The 20,387-nt window shown below is 41.7% G+C and overlaps 1 protein-coding gene across 1 annotated transcript; it reads left to right on the top strand.

Annotated features, from left to right (window-relative positions):
- The first annotated feature begins 2,097 nt into the window (after positions 1-2,097).
- Positions 2,098-14,167, top strand: ABRACL (ABRA C-terminal like). The gene is made up of 3 exons (XM_027085040.1): positions 2,098-2,346; positions 7,279-7,345; positions 13,578-14,167. Exons 2-3 carry the CDS (start codon positions 7,285-7,287, stop codon positions 13,760-13,762), a joined length of 246 nt encoding a protein of 81 aa, XP_026940841.1. The 5' UTR covers positions 2,098-2,346; positions 7,279-7,284; the 3' UTR covers positions 13,763-14,167.
- The last annotated feature ends 6,220 nt before the right edge of the window (positions 14,168-20,387 follow it).

Here is a 20,387-nt window from a genome sequence, read left to right as displayed (position 1 = left end):
GCACAGGCTCAGCAGCCATGGCTCACGGGCCCAGCCGCTCCACGGCATGTGGGATCTTCCTGGACCGGGGCCCGAACCCGTGTCCCCTGCATCGGCAGGCGGACTCTCAACCACTGCGCCACCAGGGAAGCCCTGAAAGTTCTCTTTGACAAATTAAAATTTTATATGTACATCGCTGAAAGTTCTTTTTGACAAAGATCATGCTTTAGGCTACTTTGTACCCTCCAGTTTGGGCACATTGTTGCCAGTGCATGCTTGATAGTTAATAAGTACTTCTTAACTGTTAAACTTTATTTTCTGTTTTTTAGGTTAAAATTCCACATCGCTTAGCTACATGATGATAATATTGGTAAAAGAACAAGAAAAGATAATGGCAAAAATCTGCATGGAAACCGAAAGAGTAGGAATTAGGTATGAAAAATATTATTTGGCGAGATTTTGGTATTTCTTTTACTCTAAACAACTTTCTTGAATTGTAATTCTTTGTAGATTACATGAAGTTTATGTTACGCTTAGTGCAACATGTATAAACAAAGTATTTTAAAAGAGTGAATCCATTTTTATAGTAACAGGGACTTTTACTTGCTAAAAGTAATCGATTTCTCCCTCTCTCTCTCTCCCTTTTGTTTTCTCCCCATTGGCAAAGTACTATGAAACGCTACCTAGTTATAAAGAAGTGGCGCAACTACAAATTGATTATTCATTTCACTGGATATTATCCGAATGAAGAATTGTGGTCACTGCCACAAACCAAAGTAGCCAGGTCCTGCTTAGAGAATTGCTAAATATGATTGTTTCTTGAATTATAATTTTTGCATTATGTAGACTTTGAAAGATATAAAATACTACGTCTCAGCTTTCTTTTAGTGAGAAAAAATTAGTCCTCAAACGGATGGTGGGATCACCTTAAACTTCATGTAACATGAGAAACCTTGACGAATCAGACCTTTGTTGAAGAGTAATCTTTTGGTGGTAGGGAACAGAGACTCATTCGAAGTCACACCCAAAGTCATAGGTGTTTATTGTGAAAGGGTAACTAGAACGCTCTTTGGGAAGTGGCGGGATCCAGTGCAGCCCTAGGGACCTGGATACTCATATCTTCCTGGGGAGCAGGTCTTTGTTGTTCTTAATATACCACTGGGTCTCAGCTTCCTATAGAGGCACTTCTACCACTTCCACCCCCATCCACCTTCTACTTCATCTTTGGTTTTTGCTTACTCCAGTGTTTGCTTTGTGGTGGCCCATTTTCTCTACTTCTGCCTCAAGCTGTCTCAGCTTCAGCCTTCCTGTCAGATAGCTCATTCTCTGTATTCTCCCCTTTCCATTTCCAAGGGAGAATCCGATTGGCTTATCTAATGATCCGAGTCACGGTTTGGTGAGGATTGTCTGTTCCAGGTCACCTCTTAGGGTGATGGCCAGTTTATGGACTGTGTCTCTTGGGTCACATGAGCACTCTTAATCCAATCAGCTATGGTGGGGCGGGGCGGGGGGAGAAATTTGGGGGCAGTTATCTGTGCAACCTTTGTCCTAAGAATAGTTTGGGTCAGTTCTCTCAGCAGGGTCTCGGTTTCCTTTTTGAAGGGACACCAGGTACAGCAAACATGTCACACACATACACACACACAAACACACACTGATTAAAACAAGTTACTAAAATAAAGGATGCATGAATAAAATGATTGAATTATGCGGTTACATGTAGGAAATAATAAAGAGGGGAAGAAATCTATATTGACCGGGACCAACAATTAGCTTTGTCCAAGTAAAGTTTCTTCGCAGTAGAACAAATTGGTTTTCAAACGTGAATTTTCTTTTGCAAAACTGACCATCCTGTTGTCACGTCTGTAGCTTTCTGAAGGCCCCTGCTCCTGGCTTACGTTCCTCCTAGGAGACCTCAGCATTCAGCACGCTGGGGACGCTTTGTTTCCTAAGTTAGGAGAGAGATCCTGGCAGGAAGTCAACGACCAGGATCAGATGCTGGGGTTGAGGATCCGTGGCTCCGAGCGGCGTGGGGGAAAGGCGGCGGTAATCGAAGCTCTGGGCGCATTTTCCTAGAAGCCTCCAGCGCTCCGCCACCTGTCTGGAGTCTGCCCCCGTCTCGGGCATCTCCTCTCTTGAGTTTCCTCCTCATAGGCTTGTCCCTGGGAGTGTGGGCGGCCGCATTCCTGAGCACCGAAACTCTCCCTCCCCTCCCCCCGCTAGCCTTCCTCCTCCTGCACACCAGCCTCTCTTTTCTGCCTCAGTCACTTCCTTCCTCAGCTTCTTCCTCCCCAGTGCGTTGAAGAAGATAACCAGCCCGCACCGACGCAGCCCCAGTTTTCTCGGAAAAGAAAAGGAGGCGGAGAGGTGAGTGATTGCCCTGGGAAGATGTGGCCAGGTAGGTATGAAGGATGGACGGGGGTAGCCGGTGGAGGCCAAGCAACCGGGGGCATCGTGGGCTGCGGGTGGAGAGCCGGGACCGGGAGGGGGCTAAAACGCCTGGAGGGTATAACTGGCCTTGGGCTGAGCGGGTGCGGGGGACCGGGTGGGCGCGCCCCTGCGCCCCGCAACTCTGCAGCAGACTTCCGCCCTCGGCTCACGTGACGTTTTGCCGCCCGGGGGCGGACAGGGCAGGGAGATCCGCAGCGTTTAAAGATTTTTACCGCGGAGCAACGTGTCCGCTTTGCGCTTGGGGAGCCAGTTCCGCAGAGCTGAGCGGGGACGGGCTGGGAGTGAGGGAACAGGTTTCCCCGAGGAATCTGGTGGCCTCAGGGCAGTGGACTCTGCGGCGCCGGCGGCGGGTGCGGATCTGTACGCTCCCGATTCTGTGTGCGGCGTGGGTGGTAGTGAGGGGACACCAGCGACTCGGGGAGCCCCGAGCTGCGTCGCTCGGTTTGGGCGCTCGCTCTCGGGGCGCGCCGGGGGCACACCGACAGCCGGGGAGCGCGGGCAGGCGGCGCTGGCGCGAGACTCTCGGAGACAAAGGCTTCCGGAATGCGGTTCTTCCTGGGGAGGTCGTCCGGGAGCCAGCCGTGCGCCCCGGAGCAGGGGGCCGAACCCCGCGCTCCCCAGCTCTGCACTGGTACCGGTGGTGACCGTGTGATGGCCCGCTGGGGACAGGGTTTTGGGACCCCTTCCGGGCCAGCTCCCAAACTTGGTGCAGGTATGACCAAATATGGAGTATGTGCGCGCCTGCGAGGGGCAGGAAGGAACCCAGTCATTCTTTGACCCGCACCAGCTGCTCGTCAGGAATTGTGAAGGAGGGTAGGGAAACAGTGGCCAGCCCCAGGGTGGAGAGGTGGCTCCTGATTCCAAGATGTCCCCGCTCCAGTAGGCTTATTCCCTGACATTAGAAAATTTCTAGGTATTGCCTCCAAACTTAAAAAAAACCCAAAAACCAAACCAACAAAACAAAACAAAAAAGGAACCAACCACTCAAAGAAAAAAGCTATGAGAGTCCTTAAATATATTCTTAAGCGCATATTGATGGTGGAGCATTTCAGCATATGGCCCAGATGGCCCAGTGCTCCCACATTCCGCTTTCTTTGTGATTCCCACGCACAGTGCCTAATTGGATTCTGTCTCAATTAGAGGGCCCGACTAGCATCTGCCATCGCCTTCTCCTGAGCCTCCCACTGAGGGGCTCTTTCTTTCCCTTAGACTTGCTCTGCCCATGGCTTCTCATTGTTCTTGATCTCGCTGCTTAACACCAGTCCCAGGCTTCTGTCCTTATAAAATGTCATGGGCCTTCCAAGGATTGTGCAACAGCATATTTTATACTCCTTTGTCCTCGATAAATAATCAAATAAAGACGTAAACCATGCCAAATTATGTATGCTAGCAATAGTTTCTAAGCCTGTTATGTTCCCACTCGGAAGGGTCAGTGCAGGGAGCCTTTCTTACTTTGTAAGTGCCTGCCTTAGTAAGCACTCAGCATGTAATATTTCACACAAATACAACCCACTGTTATATTTAGTGCAGTTGGCATAATAACCAGCAAAAAAATAAATAAAACAAAATTTTTAAAAAAGGAGAAGAGCCAGAAGGATGCAGTAGAAATGGCATTTAATTGTGGGAAGCTCCTCGGAGTCAGTTTCATCATCCATAAAATGGGGATAAATAATATTACTTTGTAAGGTTCTTAGGTTTACATGAATTAATGCAGATAAGGAGCCTCAGGTGTAATTAATTACAAAGAAATTCTGGTTGTCTTCCTGTCTTAAAATTGGATGAACATACATCTGCTTAATGTGATCCAGGAATTCACACTACTTAAAGGCGGGATTTCCTCTTTGAGTCTCATTATTAAAGGAGAATTAGGTCTGAAGTGTGTGGCTGGTGGGGGGTGGAAGGAGTGGAAAACGATGTTAAAGAGATAAATATTCAGGGTGGGAGGAAATGAAAGCATCTGAGAATTGGAAAGGACTGTAATCCCCTTGCACATTTCCTTTTCTATTTTGTCCAAGGTGGGCTGATTTCTTCATCAACCCTCACAGATCCATACTACTACTGCAAACTTTACTCACTGTTAGACCGTTTTGATTGTTAGAGAAATTTTGTCTCATATGGCTTTCAAATCTGCCTTTCTGTTCCATCTATCCATCCTACCCAATAGAGCAACACGAAATAAGACTGTTCACACAAGTACATAAAAGGAGCTTTAATTTTTTAAAAAATAACAGCAGGTCTTCTCTAGGTTAACTTTAAAAGTGAAGATTCTTTAGAGTGCAAGTGACAGAAACTTAAGCAAACCAGCCCAAGCCAAACCAGGAAAGATTGGTTCATGTAACTGGAAAGTCCAAGGTCACATACAGACTCAGTCATTGTTATGTGGCTGGAGTTTTCTTTGTGTCAGCTTTATTCCTGGCAGGCTCTTTTCACATTGTAGCCATTTATACAGGGGCTGTGAGCTTATACCTTAAAACCCAGTAGGAAAGTGTCTTTTTACTAGTAGTTCAGGCAAAATTCATGGGCTGAACCCATTGTTCAGGATGGGATCACCTATCCTATGTCCCAAACCAATTATTCTGACTTTGAACCACTCCTGGAGTCCAGGGTGAGGCTCTACCCAAGATACATGGGTTTAGAGTAAGGAAGGAAAGGCTGTATCCAAACAAACATTAGACTGCTGGTGCCAGAAGGTGGAATGGGTGCTGAGCAGGGAGATATAACAGCTGTCCACCACACTGACACTAACAGGTTTTTTTCCTACCATTATTCTCATGGCATGTCTTTCAGTTGTGTCCTCTGGGTATGTTTTAGCTTTTTAGTGTCTCTCTTAAACTACCTTGAATTGAATATAATGTTATAATTTCACCAACACAAAGTTCCCACATTTGGACACTATAATTTTTGATATTCGGTTTTATGTAGATGCATTAACCTAAGATGTTGCCTTTTACTGCAATGTAGGCTTCTTAAATTATAAGATTTACACAAAAGTGTAGCAGTGTAGCAGTGTAGTGGTGCTTTTATTATTAGCTGATAGCAAATCTGGGGTCTTGATCAGTATCATTTAAACATAGATATCATTCTTGTTTTTTCAAAGCTACCGAGAAGTAGTTACAATCTGTCTGAATAAAGTTGTTTCTTCCAAATCATCACCCCAACGTAAACCATTCACACAATCCCACTCTTTTATTTGATTTGGAAAACTTACGATTTGCAGACAGACTGAATTGATTCTTTTTGCCCAGCTGCTCATACTTTCCAACCCTCATGTTGCTGTTTTCACTGTAAATTACTGCCTTCCTATAGAAACTCATTCTTCTTCCTTTACTTCTATACTTCTTTGATCCAACAAGGTTGGGTTTCTCTCCTCCAGCTCTACCTGCACTTTCCTATTTCTTGCTGTGTTTGTCTCCTCCCACTTTCTGTAGGTGTTTGCCAGGCCCCTTTACCTTTTCTGTCTGAGTGCACTTCCTCCCTCTTAGAGCTCCTCTCTGTTCCTCACATAAATCAGCAGCTCTATGGTGACAACACCCACAGGTTGGTTCCATCCCTTCTCATGCCTTTGCTCATTTTCCAGTCTGCAAACCAGTTATGTATTGAACTCCTGCTCTCGGTGCCAGATGTGGTCCACCAGTGAGCACGACAGTCAGATCCCCGCATAGAGGAGCTCACTGTCTAGTGATAAAAACTGAGAAGTGTCATTCCAATCAAGTGAAATGAAGAGGGCGCACATGCTGTGGGAACACACGCGGGAGAGCTCTCCTACCCCAGGGATTCAGGGAGGGCTTCCTGCAGGAAGTTATATCTCAGCTGGGACTGGACGTATGGAAGTTAGCCCCAAGAAAGAGGAATAGCCGGAGTCCGGGTTGCAGAAGAAACAGGATATGTGAAGGCTGGAGGTGTGAGAGTGAGGGGTATTTGAGGAATAAAAAGAAGCCCTGTGGAGCTGCAGCTTCAAGGGGGTAGATTTGAGGTGGCTGGAATGGTGGAATGGTGGGCCCAGCCCGTGGAGGACCTCATGAGCCAAGGGGATTCTCACAGCCGCTGTTAGTCCTGAACTCCTTATCCAAAGATGAATGGTTTTCATCACAGGCTCTCCATTACAGTCAGGTTGCACTGGGCACTGCTGGGGGAAGGGACCCAGAGGTCATCACTGCGCTGACCCCATGGTATTAAAATTGCCTTGGATCCACCTGGATCCGCCTTCCTTACTGGACTGCAGGCTCCCGGAGGGGAGGGATTGTGTTGGTTTATCCTGGTACCACCAGCTTCTAGCTTAGGGCCTGCTCCAAGTGTGCTGCGGTTTGGTTTTGTTTTTTTGCTTCTGTGCTTTTGTATATACTCTTCCCTGTGCCTAGAACATCCTTTCCCAACTGTCTACTGGCCACTCCTCCCCAGTGACAAAAACTTCTGTGACTTCCTCCTTTGTGTTCCCTTAATGCCTTGGACCCACCACTAAAAGAGTGCTTTCTTGTCACATTGCTATTCATTCCAGGCCTTTCTCTGCGTCTGGATGGTGAGTTCCCTGAGGGCAGGTCCTGTGTCACTCACCTTTGTATTTTTGGTGCCCAGAGCACAGGCTTAGAGTTCATAATGGGTGCAAGGAGGATGGCTTCATTCTGCCCGGTAGACTGTGTGGGGTCAGCCCAGAGGGGCAGTTATAAAATTGGGGAAATGGAGGTACTCTAAGGCCGGGTACATCATGCAAGTATTTTTAGGAAGAGGGCCACAGCAAATTAATAGTTACAAATGCTACATGAACAAAAGAAAGGGCCCTTGGATTTTGCAAGGTGTGTTTAATGGAATGTAGAAACTGTAGTAATACACATTTATTTTTTTCTCCCTCAGGCAGCAATGAATGTGGATCATGAAGTTAACCTCTTAGTGGAGGAAATTCATCGTCTGGGTTCAAGAAGTAAGTATTATAACATGGATACAGAATTTCTTCTGAGTTTGTGTTAGAGCAGGTAGGACTAACTTTTAGAGGCATATGAAGGGATCACCTAGGGATTCGGGACACAGTTAATGGCAGCTCTTCTGTCAGCCTCAGGTGATAACTGCTCTTAGCCCTGAAGTGATTTCTGGAGACACAGAGCCACTGGGGTATTGTGTTTCTTATACAAAGAATGGTTGAGATATTTCATTATCCTTTGAATGGAAAGATAATTGCTGTGCTTCCGTAACCTAGCTGCATTGAAATCTTGTAATTAAATCATGTTCACATTTTTATTTGGCACACTATTAAAATTCATTTTTTTCTGCATTACCCTGCCACCATTTTGCAAATTGCCAAAGGAATAGGGACTCAGATTGAAATTTTAATAAAGTGTCTTTATTTTCTCCAAGTTTTTGAGTTTTGTGTAATCAGGTGTTTATGTGTATATAACTAAAAGAAGCCATCCTTTAGGTAGTTTTCTTTTAGAGTTAGCTTTCCCCCTAGCAGCATATAAGCAGCTATTGTGAAATTTGTGACATGTAAAATTGGTAGTATTGGTGTCCTTTTCCTAAGTTGTAATGAAAGCAACTGTTATGCTTGTAGCTATAAGTATTTCGTGCATCTCAGACCAGACATACGAGAGTTTGGGGAGCATTTCGAAAATTGTAAGAGCAGTAGATACATTCAGCAACAACTGGGATAATGGAATCCAAAGTTTTAAAATTACATCATATAAGTGAAAAACAACTTTAAAAAGTACCTTGAAAGAGTTGCTTGTCATTATAGCTTGATTCTTCTTACTTCTAGCTCCGTCTACTTATGAATCACAAATCATTTGAAATAACAAGAGGTACCTTGAAAATTCCATTAAGCCATTAGTATCAAATGTCCCCTGTAGTTTTCTGTTGCTGATGTAACAGTACTACAAACTTTGTGCATGAAGCAACACATTTAATATCTTTTTAAAAAAATATGTTTTATTGAAGTGTAGTTGATTTACAACATTGTATTAATTTCTTCTGTACAGCAAAGTGATTCAGTTATATATATATATATACATATATATATGTATATATTCTTTTTCATATTCTTTTCCATTATGGTTTATCACAGGATATTGAAATAGTTCCCTGTGTTATACGGTAGGACCTTGTTGTTTACCCATTCTATATACAATAGTTTGCATCTAACCCCAAACTCCCAATCCATTCCTCCCCCAATATACCCTCCCACTTGGCAACCACAAGTCTGTTCTCTATGTCTGTGAGTCTGTTTCTGTTTTGTAAATAAGTTCATTTGTGTCATATTTTAGCTTCTACATATGAGTGTTATCATATGGTATTTGTCTTTCTCTTTCTGACTTACTTCACTCAGTATGATAATCTCTAGGTCCATCCATGTTGCTGCAGATGGTGTTATCTCATTCTTTTTTATGGCCGAATAGTATTCCATTGTATATATGTTCCACATCTTCTTTATCCATTCATCTGTCAATAGACATTTTAGTTGCTTCCATGTCTTGGCTATTGTGAATAGTGCTGCTATGATCATAGAGGTGCATGTATCTTTTTGAGTTATAGTTTTGTCCACATTTAATATCTTAATGGTCAGGTAGGTTGGGAGTCTGTCTCAGTCTGTTTGGGCTGCTATAACAAAATACCCTGGACTGGGTGGCTTATAAACAGCAGAAATTAACTGCTCATAGTTCTGAAGGCTGGAGGTCCAAGATCAGGGTGCCAGCATGGTCAGCTTGGAGTCCTCTTCCAGGTCTCAGACTTCTTGTATCTTCTCATGGTGAAAGAGACCAGGGGTCTCTTTGTAGCCTTTTTATCTATCTATCTATCTATCTATCTATCTATCTATCTATGTATCTATCATTGTGGTAACATTGGTTTATAAGATTGTGTAAGTTTCATGTGATACAACACAGCATGCTCTTCTGTTTGGTTTGGTTTGTTCATTTATTTTGGGGGTTTTGTTTGTTAGTTTTTTATATTCCACATATGAGTGAAATCACATGGCATTTGTCTTTCTCTGACTTATTTCACTTAGCATAATACCCTCAAGGTGCGTCCATGTTGTCACAAATGGCAAGGTTTCATCTTTTTTTTATGGCTGATGAAATCTTGCAGCCTCTTTTATAAGACATTAATCCTTATGACTCATGACTTTACACCCTTACACCCCCCATGACTTTGGCACCTCCCAAAGGCCCCATCTACTAATATCATTACCTTGTGGGGTTAGGATTTCCACATATGAATTTTGGAAGAACACAGCCATTCAGACCACAGCAGGGTCTGATAAAGGTCACCTGGGCTAAAATTAAGGTGTTGGCAGGGTGCATTCCTTTCTGGAAGCTCTAGAGAATCTGTTTCCTAGCCTTTTTTCTAGCTTCCAGAGGCAGTCTGCCTTTGCTCTAGGCGCTCAGGCTTCAGTAGTTGTGGCTCGTGGGCTCAGTAGTTGTGGCTTGTGGTCTCTAGAGCACAGGCTCAGTAGTTGTGGCCCATGGGCTTAGTTGCTCCACGGCATGTGGGATCTTCCCGGACCAGGGATCGAACCCATGTCCCCTGAATTGACAGGCAGATTCTTAACCACTGTGCCACCAGGGAAGTCCCTCAGTGAGTCTTATTTTCGATAGTGATGCCCCTACCTGTGTTCCTCATTTCTACATTCTCAGTTTCTCCTGAGCTCTGTCACTCTTGGGAGTAGTACTATTGTTTGGATTGTTAAAGATATTAAAGATATATTTCCAGAGATTTGTCAGGTTTTCTTATTAGATCCTTCTCAATGTCAGCTTAGTGTTTATTGGTCAGATTCAATTGCATTTAAAAGTCTAACCTCTATATCCCTAGCACAGTGTTATTATTTGCTAAGGCAAACTGAACCTGCACTTCAAAATGAGCAGCTTTACAAACTAGATGACTACAAAGTAATTATCCTAACTTCTATAAAGATGAAAATATTTTGAACATTGCAACTTCACTAGGCCTCCTTGACTTACCTGTTCCTGGTAATAGATGACTTTTTAAGTTGGAAAGCATCTATGGAGATATGTTATCTACTGACAGGTTATGGTTATTTATGTTGTATCTGGAATAATTTTGACTAAACTAAATTATGATTTAGATTAATCATATTTAGACTAATCTAAATATGATGTATTAGCCGAAGTTGGAGATTGATGAATTTAGTTTTACCTGTTTCTTTTAAAATAAAGTTCTTTAAAGTCTCTCATTTTTCATCCTGTAGAAAAGAATTAAGTGGATAAAGATTATTTGGAGATTTAAACTCTTTTGTTTAACAAATATTTCTTGAGTACTACCTTTGTGCTCAAGTGCTGGAGATGGGAAAATAAACAAAATTCCATCTCAGCCCTTGCGGGCCTCTTTAGGTATCGAAAAGACAGATAAACTGGAAACGTGTATTGGGAAGTGGTTAAGAGTGTGTGTTCTGGGGGACTTCCCTGGTGGCGCAGTGGTTAAGAATCCACCTGCCAATGTAGGGGACGTGGGTTCAAGCCCTGGTGCGGGAAGATCCCACATGTCATGGCGCAACTAAGCCCGTGCGCCACAACTACTGAGCCTGCACTCTAGAGCCTGCGAGCCACAACTACTGAGCCCACGTGCCTAGAGCCCATGCTCCGCAACAAGAGAAGCCACCACAATGAGAAGCCTGCGCACCACAAAGGAGAGTAGCCCTCACTCGCCACAAACTAGAGAAAGCCTGCGCGCAGCCACGAAGACCCAATGCAGCCAAAAATAAATAAATAAATAAATTTATTTTTTAAAAAAGGAGTGTGTGCCCTGCAGTCAGACTCTGGGAATGAATCCCAGCTCTTCCGTATTCTTGCTGTGTGAGGGGTATTTTTACCCTCCTAACTGCAACTCAGATTGCTTGAAGGACCTGCCAGGTTACCAGCAGCTGCACTGATTCCTGTAATCAGTGAAAGATTCTCATTGCAAACAGAGGGTTGTGCAGCTAGAAGTTAAGAAATCAAACAGGTGCAGGAATTCCCTGTGGACCAGTGGTTAGAACGCTGAGCTTTCCTGCCGAGGGCGCAGGTTCAATCCCTGGTCGGAGAACTAAGATCCCGCAAGCCACGAGGTGCGGCCAAAAAAAAAAAAAAGGGAAATCAAACAGGTGCACCTTTGCTTTCCAGGCCAAGCATTCTCTGTTTTCCTTTACAAACTTATTTCCTTCTTCTCCTCTTAGATGGTTTACTTGCGGTGAGTAAATTAGCCACTCTAATTACTGTTCGCCTAGACACTTAATTGTTTCACCTGTGCCTAATGGCACATACCCCATTTCTCTCATTCGTAATTGAACCAAAGTTAACTGATGAATGGATAAATAAAATGTATTATATCCATAAAAAAATAATTGAACCAATAATGATCATCGATCAAGTGCTTAGCATGTGCAGGAAACTGAGGCTTAGGGAGCTTACATAAAAGTTCTCAAGGCCAAACAACTAGCAGATGGCCAGGATTTCAACTGAGGACTGTCAAGTTTTTTTTTAAAAAAGCTCTGTGTTATACTCCCTTTAAAGTCCAGAACAGGTACTGCCCTTCATGAAGTCTTCCCTTCCCATTCTAGCCCAGTCATCTTGTTCTTGACATCCAATCACATACTGCTTTGTGCTGTTGTTTACTGTATGTTTATTTCCTTGTGGGAATGGAAGCCATTTCTTTGATAGCTAGAAAGTGATTCTATACTTCCTTCTCTCTGCCTCTAGTGCCCAGCACAGGGCTGCACCCGCAGTAGGAGTTTACTAAGCTGCAGGCTATAAGCTCTAGCAGGGGAGTGCAGGAACTCAAGAACCCTTCTCACTGTGATGGCCATCTACTTGACAGGGGGTGCAGCTTTGGGAGGGAAGAACTTGGAGCAGTGAAGTAGGATAGGACTGGGTCAAGGGTTCAGCTTGGTAGATCAAAGGATACAGCCAACAGTTGGAAGGTGTCCTAGATTACCCTTTGAGACTTCAGTTGATTGACTTTTAGCCAAAGATCCACCTTTTGTTTACCTTAATTTAAAAAAACCTTTTTTTTAGAACAGTTTTAGATTTGCAATAAAATTGAGAGGAAGGTATAGAGATTTTCCATATACCCTCTGACCCCCGCACATACATAGTCTCCCCCATTATTAATATCCCCCGCCAGAGGGGTACCTTTGTTACAGTTGATGACTCTACATTGACATATTATTATCACCCAGAGTCCATGGTTTACATCACATTTCACTCTTGGTATTGTACATTCTGTGGGTTGACTAATGCGTAAGAACGTGTCTCCATCATTATAGTATCATAGAGTATCTTCACTGCTTTAAAAATTCTCTGTACTCTGCCTGTTCATCTCTCCCGTATCCTAACCACTGAAAACCATTGATCTTTTTACTTAGTTTTCTTTTTTTCCATAGTTTTGCCTTTTCCAGAATATCCCATAGTTGGAATCATACAGCATGTAGCTTTTTCAGGTTGCTTTCTTTCACTAAGTAATACATATTTAAGGTTCCTCCACGTTTTTCATGACTTGGTAGCTCACTTCTTTTTAGTGTTTACCTTAACTTTTAACATCTATACTAAAAACTGGCCTTCAAACTAGATAATCTAGGGATTCTGGTAAATAAAGATTTCTTCATTTTTAAGGCCACCACTCCTTCCCTGGGGATTCTGAGCATGTTCAGAACACACTTAGAGAAACACTGCTCCTGATCTGGGGTTTCTCTTGTACTTGTTATTTTTATCGATTCAACAATTAAAAAATCGAAATTTAGACGGAGAGGAATTGTCCACTGCAGTGCTGTAACACATTCACTTTTTTTTTGCCACACCGTGTGGCATGCTGGATCTTAGTTCCCCGGCTGGGGAGACCAGGATCGAACCTGTGTCCCCTGCAGTAGAAGCACAGAATCTTAACCACTGGACCTCCAGGGAAGTCCCACACGTTCACTTTTTGTTACTGTTTCTTAGTTCTCATCCACTCTCTGCCCCGATGACACTGAAGCTAGGAGATGTACCACACGTTGCTTTTATTCTATCACATTTTGAATCTGGCGAGAGGTTACACTGAAATTCTGACTGTTGACTGTTAAACTGTAATCTTGGTTAACCTTCAGTTAGATGTTTATGAAAGGTTATGTGTATCTGCCACACATGGTGGCAAGAAACAGACTTTGCATTGGCTAACGTTGTGTTTTCTCAAATTAGATGCTGATGGAAAATTAAGTGTGAAATTCGGGGTCCTCTTCCGAGATGACAAATGTGCCAATCTCTTTGAAGCACTGGTAGGAACTCTCAAAGCTGCAAAAAGAAGGAAGATGATTACATACCCAGGAGAGCTACTTTTGCAAGGTGTTCATGATGATGTGGACATTATATTGCTGCAAGATTAATGTGGCTTGCATAGCTTTGCTTATTGTGGGTTTTTTTGTTTCTGGTAAACTGGAATATTACATCAAAGGACAAACGTATTAGCATAACTTAATGTATTTTTATAGAACTTTATAAACAAAAGGAGAGTCATTTTAGAAGCCTGTCCTTTTTTATATCTTGAAAGTAAATTTATGTATTACACTGTAAAATAAATAAAACCTATTATTTTTTCTCAGGAATCTGGCTGGAAAATGTAGGCAATGAGGCTTTTTTTGATGGGGATGCAAGAGTGTTTGTTTCATAAATCATTGTTAGATAATTTCTACAGATATTTGACATTCTATGAAATCAAGAAGCAAACTTGAAGACCAGCTCCCACAATGAATGTAATGTTTATGTAATAAAAACATGTAACTCTCTTCAAATTGCCTTATTGCCTTATTTTGTCATTTGAGATTTATGTAGCTCTCAGAATCGAGTTTTTGCATCAAGATTAGGTAACTGCAGTAAAAGTTATCTTGATTTGAAGAAAAATTCTCTTAAAACTACAGAATTTAAAAAGTAGGGATGGTTAGTGTTAAGATTTGGCCCTACAAAAAATATTAATTTTGATGCCTATATTGTGCTTGCCACTGGGATAGGGCACGTGCCCCCCAAAATGTAACCTAAAATCTTCACTTTCTAATTGGATTAGTTAGACCCACCTGAAATAATACAGGATTATCCGTGATTGCACGTTGCAGCTTGTAGTACGGAGCTGAAAATGATACAGAATCTCAAGGAGGATAATAAGATCAGTGAAAGGCATGATGGTTGGAAGAGGTATAGAGGAGGCGGAATTTGCAGGATTGGAGCTGATTATATCCAGAGGGAAAAAGATGGGATGGGTGAGAGTGATGACTCAAGGTAAGGCAGAGGGACATGAATTAGCAAGGCACGATCTTGTGAAAGGTAGGATGTCAGGTTGACTGGAATGTTAGGAAGAGAGGTGATTCAGTCTGGCTAATTAAGGTGGGACCTGGGAAGCCAGGGAGAGGAGTCTGGGGAAAAATTGGAGCAGGGAAATTCCATGATGAAAGTGATGTTTAGTGAAGGTAGCTCTGCCACTGGTAACTAGGGTGGACTGTGGAGAGTGCAGAGGTAGTCAGACAAGCCAGCAAAAACATTGCTCAAGAATCTCATGGGGGTGGTGATAATGGGAAGGCAGAGGAAGGATGGAGTCCAAGCACATTTTAAAGGAAATTGAAACTTTGTCACCAGTACCTTTTCTTTCGTGACAGGACCCCAATTCAAACTAGACTAAAGAACAACAGAATTCACTGGTACTTCATGGTCATTACTAACATTTATCAAGCATTTATTATTCTAATCCTCATATAACCCTGTGAGGAAGGTATTATAGATGAGGTAAGAGAGACACAGAAGAGTTAGCTTTTCCAAGTTTACCTAGCCAGAAAGTGGGCAAGTCAGGATTTTGAAATTTGACTCATCTAACTGGCAAGTCCAGGGATGGGATGGAATTCAGGCATGGCTGGCTCCAGGGGCTCAAACACTGCTGTTTAAACACTCTGACTTTCCATGTCGGCTCTGATGACTTCTTTGGTTTATTCTCATTCTCTTTCTACTCTAAATATGTTTCCTGCATATAGATGCCTGCAGGTAGTTGCAAATTCATCTACTCCTAGATTAGCAACTCTAGCAGAGAGAGAATTATATATTAATTATGAATTCAAAGAAAGGAACTCTGATTGGCTCCACTTGCAGCATAAATCTACCCCTCTGATCAATAACATTTGCCAGAGGGATGAGATATCTTGAATGACCTGGGTCATATGCTTGTTTCTGAGTGAGGATTGGGTAGGAGACTGTTCTTCACAGCCTCACCTCAAATAGGACAGGGATAGTTCCCCAAAGGGAAGGATGCTAAGTACATGGGAACAACACAGGTTGAATATAGATACAAGAGATCTTTTGAGGATGAATCCATATAATATATATGTGGCAGAAAACAAAAGATAAATGAGAAGAAATGGTCAAAAGCTACTACTTGTGTGGCCTTAGTAACTGAGAGAATAACGTGTTAGCAGAGATAGGGAAATTGAGTGGAGCGCCAGGGCTGGTTTTAGGGAGAGTTACATTTGGACATGGTGAGCTTGGAGTATCTGGACTGCAAATGTGTAGTAAGCAAGCGAGGATTTGGTTCTGGAACTCAGGTGAAGGTTCAGGAATATCGACAGAGACCTGAGAATTATGGTTCAGGATTGATTTTCATCTCAATTTTGATATGTATAGATAATCATAATTCTGCCTCTATTATTATCTTTAAGTTGAAATTTTAATTATTAGGCATTTAGAAAACACAAAAGACATACAATCTACAGGCTTTGTGAAGGGCTGGGCTGAGAAACTGAAGTAATTTTTTTTTTTTTTTATAATTGCTTTACAATGGTGTGTTAGTTTCTGCTTTACAACAAAATGAATCAGTTATATATATATACATATGTTCCCATATCTCTTCCCTCTTGCGTCTCCCTCCCTCCCACCCTCCCTATCCCACCCCTCCAGGCGGTCACAAAGCACCGAGCTGATCTCCCTGTGCTATGCAGCTGCTGAAGCAATTTTTAAAGGAAAGCAATCTGGGAAACTCACATGTCTGATGGCATTTTTTTGAGAGCAGGTTGACGTCATAGTCAAAGACGTCCTTAAAAAATCTTCAGAAGTTGAAATAGTTACTTAGTTTGTCACTTTGTTAAGTATCTTCTTGGTGAGTATCCAATGAAGTTTCAAAGTTTCAAACCCATAATGACTTAGAATTTGAGAAATATATTCCAGAAAAAATATATCCATGGGGTTATTTAGTTATTTTGAGAAAATTAATAGAACAGCATTCCTATCTACTACTGACATCCATACTATAGTTTTATGTATTTTCCTTTAGATTCAAGATGTCAATTCCTTTGTAACAATTTAATATATGGATAGTTCTTATTTGGATCATGGTCTTAAAATTCAAAATCATAAATTTGATTTCTTTTGATCCAGAATCACAGTGAAAATGCTTTTTCTTGGCCATAAACTGCATTCCAGTTAATCATCTCAGTAATGAGTGTCATTGGCTATAGGTGGATGGGAATTAGAAATTATAAACAAACATTTCTTCATTCTTGCAACAAAAATGTACAGTAACTACTTTGTTCAAGTCACTGTGCTATGCATTAGGTGTTATTATTATTCTCAAAGAGAAGCAAATAATTTGCACAATATGTATTAAATATAGAAGAAGCTTTGGGTAAATGATAGAGGGATACAGGTGCAAATGATGACTTGTTACAGGGTAGACTGGGATGAAGTGAAGTTTGCCTTAAAGCAGGAGGATGATCCGAAGGACTTTACTGGTGGAGTTGTTTCTGCCTACAAAGGTAGAGAAAGGCAGGTAACTTAAGGTAAGGAAGGAAAGAGGAGTATTGGGAGTGAGGCTGGAAAGGATTGGGACATTAGTTTGAACCCTTAAGACAGAAGAAACAATTCTAAGTGTATGTCTTAATAATAGTGAATTACAAAGAACTGTAAAAAAAAAAACTTATATGAAATAATTTGATAAGTACCACTCATTATGAAGTAACTTTAATCTGTAAGATCCATAACAGTGCTATTTTGTATACTGAGATTATACAAAACAATCTATATCTATTGTCTTCAATCTATTGTCTTCAGAGTGAATGACTGTTAATTGAAAAATTGATTAATGTTACCACTTGTGCAAACTCAAATTTCCTTAAGTTCCCGTCATAGAAAATCCAAGCACTCCTTCGTGTGCTGGAGGCACGATTTTAAAATAAGTTACAGAAATGTTGATTTGAGGAATTTGTCTTAATTGAACACTCACATCCCAGATTTCCCTGGTGTCTGAGTTGCTTCCTACGGTTCCAGACAATGAGGGAAAAAAAGGCCTATGGACTGACAGACAAAATACAAACACATGTGATGGCAAAGGAACAAGTCTGCTTTTCTGTGTGGCACGCGGGGTTGACCTCATTAATTAATAGCCTCGTATATCTAGAAAAAGTTAAGAGAAAGGCATGGACCTTTAATTTATTTGTCGTCGGATAATCTTGGAGTTTCCTTTTCCTTAACAAAAGATATAAATAACTCTTCAAAGAAAACTCACTCCTCAGGAACCTTTTATGATAAGAAATCAGAAAAAAGCACATTTTTTACGGAAGATCATTTTATATGAAAAGTTCTCTCTTGTAGCTTTTGTGTATCTCTAGCAGCCTCAACAAAAGGGTTCTTAGATGTTTTTGCCCCTGTAGCTCTCCTTTTAGTGACTGTTGTAGTGAGACACTTTTGGTTGGAGGGAACGGAGGCTCTTCGCTGGGTAACGGGGCTTAACTGTGAGCATGCATACAGGGCAATTAGGAAGATAAAGTAACGCACTGAAATAGGAGACTGGAAAATGCACCACAGCAGGGCTCCTGGGGGGTGAGGGACTCCTAACCAGAGGGCATCAGAATGGCTTTTGTAGCTTTTTCAACATGTAAATATTCCGGAGATTCTGAGTGAATAAATCCGGGTTGGGCCCCAAGCATTTCCACGAAGTAGCATCTCCCAGTCGGATTCTAATGGACAGCTGTGGGAAAGAATCCATCCTGGCTGCCTAAGAGCTTCTCTGTCAACACCACTCAGCTGTGTTCCTGGATCCACTTCGTTCTATTCGATTCTCCTCCTGCTTGCAATTAGCTTCCTCATCCTCTATCTTTTCTCTATCGGTAGCTTCTACTTAAGGGTTAGTTTGCTTCCTCCTTACCTTGATCTACTAGTGTCCGTTCTTGCTGCTGGCTGTCTCATATGCTGAATGTCTGTATGTCTAAATGAAAATGCTTAATATAAAAGAGTAGCACAGTTTGTCCTTATGGTGCCAGACCACCCCATAGGTCATTGGCCAGTTTAAGGATTGACTGGGTCAGCTGCCCACCCCTGGTCCAATCAGCTGTGCTCCAAATGCAGGCAGGGAAGGCACATTGCCTGGAGCTGCTGCGATAGGGTCTGTGAGCTGAGCTGCCTTAGATGTGCCTGTGGATCAGGTAGGCAGTGTGTCTACATTCTAACCGTTTCCTCGGAGATTCTCTGTGATTTATAGTAGAATACGAAAGCAGTAACTTTCAATTTGGAAGATATGACCACCCCTTTTAAGCATAAAAAATATTTCCTCTACAGGTTAGTTGTACTTTTAGTATTCATGATTAAGAAGATACATAATACAAAATGCGTAATACAAAAGATATAAAATACAAAAAACTACAATTTCAGCAAAGATTTTTAAATAAGTTTACATTTTATTACTTGTAAGAACAGTACTTACACTTTAAAGATCATAATACAGTTATTTACATATATAAGATACATCATTTTTCCACAGAAAATGCTTGGTGCACATGGTTTCCTGGACTCCTTGAAATAACTCTGGCTCCTAAGGGGTGTTCTGTCCACAGGTTATGAATGAGTCTGTGGTACACTAAGCACAGGTCCTATAGCAGGAAAGGCTGCATTTGAGCCTCAGGGTTTACTACTCACTAACTTCAGTTCTTAGAGGCAGTGGTAGTTCTGCTTTTCCTCCCCTGGAATCTAGACAGGCTTGTGACTGCTTCAGCAAATAGAATGCTGTGGAAATGATGCTAGTGGTTTCTGAGGCTAGGTCTAAATGGCCATAGAGCAGCTACCTGTCAAGAATAATGAAATGTGGAGAGGGAGGCAGAGCTTCAGGGATAGCTTGATCAAGTAACTCAGTGATGTCACCAAGATCCTGCTTTTTTTCTTTTTCCACTCCACCTTCTGTGATGTCAGTTTCATTCTAAGTATGACTTCCTTCCTGGTCAAAAAATAGCTTCCAGCAACTTCTGGGGTGACATGGCTCCTTGGAGAGAGAGAGAGATAGAGGGAGACAGAGATGGAAAAAGAGAGAGAGAGAGAGGTATCTGAGACAGTAAGAAAGAGAAGAGCTCCAAGGTAGAAAAAGTAGCATCAGTAGGTTGTCAACTAGCTTCTAGTTCTGCTGTGAAGAAGTCAGATGAGATTCTAATTTCTTACCTTTTTTATGTGACTTTTTTTATTGTGAAAACTTTTAGGATCTTTAAGTTTTGCCATATTGCACCTTAGTATGGATAATTTTTTAACCTTTTAATTTGGGCATTGTACTGATTCTTTCAAACTGGAAACTTATGTTCTTGGGGAAATTTCCTTGCATTTTTTCTTTGATAATTTCTTTACTTCCATTTTGTGCGTGGGTGTGTGTGTCTCCCCTGCCTCTGTGAACTCTTGTTAGTTAGATGTTAGTACTTCTGAATTGATATTCTAATTTAAAAAGTTTTCCCTTCCATCTTTTGTCTCTTCATTTTTCTAAGGGATTTACTTTGGTTTATTGTTTAAAATTAATAGTTAAAATTCTATTTTCATATTTTAATTTCCAATACTTTTATTAAAGGTAGCATTCTGTTTCCATTTGCTGATACAATATCTCGTATCTCATCTCTCTGAGGATACTAATTATGGTTTCACTGACGTTTTCTTCTACTTCCTGCACTGTCTCTTTCAACTGAGGTCCTGTTTTCAATTTGTTTGTATCTCTATTTTTGTGTGTTTTTGCTG

Source organism: Aethalodelphis obliquidens, unplaced genomic scaffold (genome assembly GCF_003676395.1).
Source record: "Aethalodelphis obliquidens isolate GAN/ISIS:26980383/991018 unplaced genomic scaffold, ASM367639v1 scaffold3, whole genome shotgun sequence".
NCBI classification, from domain to species: Eukaryota; Metazoa; Chordata; class Mammalia; order Artiodactyla; family Delphinidae; genus Aethalodelphis; species Aethalodelphis obliquidens.
This window is presented reverse-complemented; position numbering and strand designations above follow the sequence as displayed.

Bases quoted from the DNA above. Each gene is read 5' to 3' on its own strand.
- ABRACL (XM_027085040.1), top strand. From the start codon at position 7,285: ATGAATGTGGATCATGAAGTTAACCTCTTAGTGGAGGAAATTCATCGT. The intron at 7,346-13,577 runs GTAAGTATTATA...TTCTCAAATTAG, and splicing joins TCATCGTCTGGGTTCAAGAA to ATGCTGATGGAAAATTAAGT.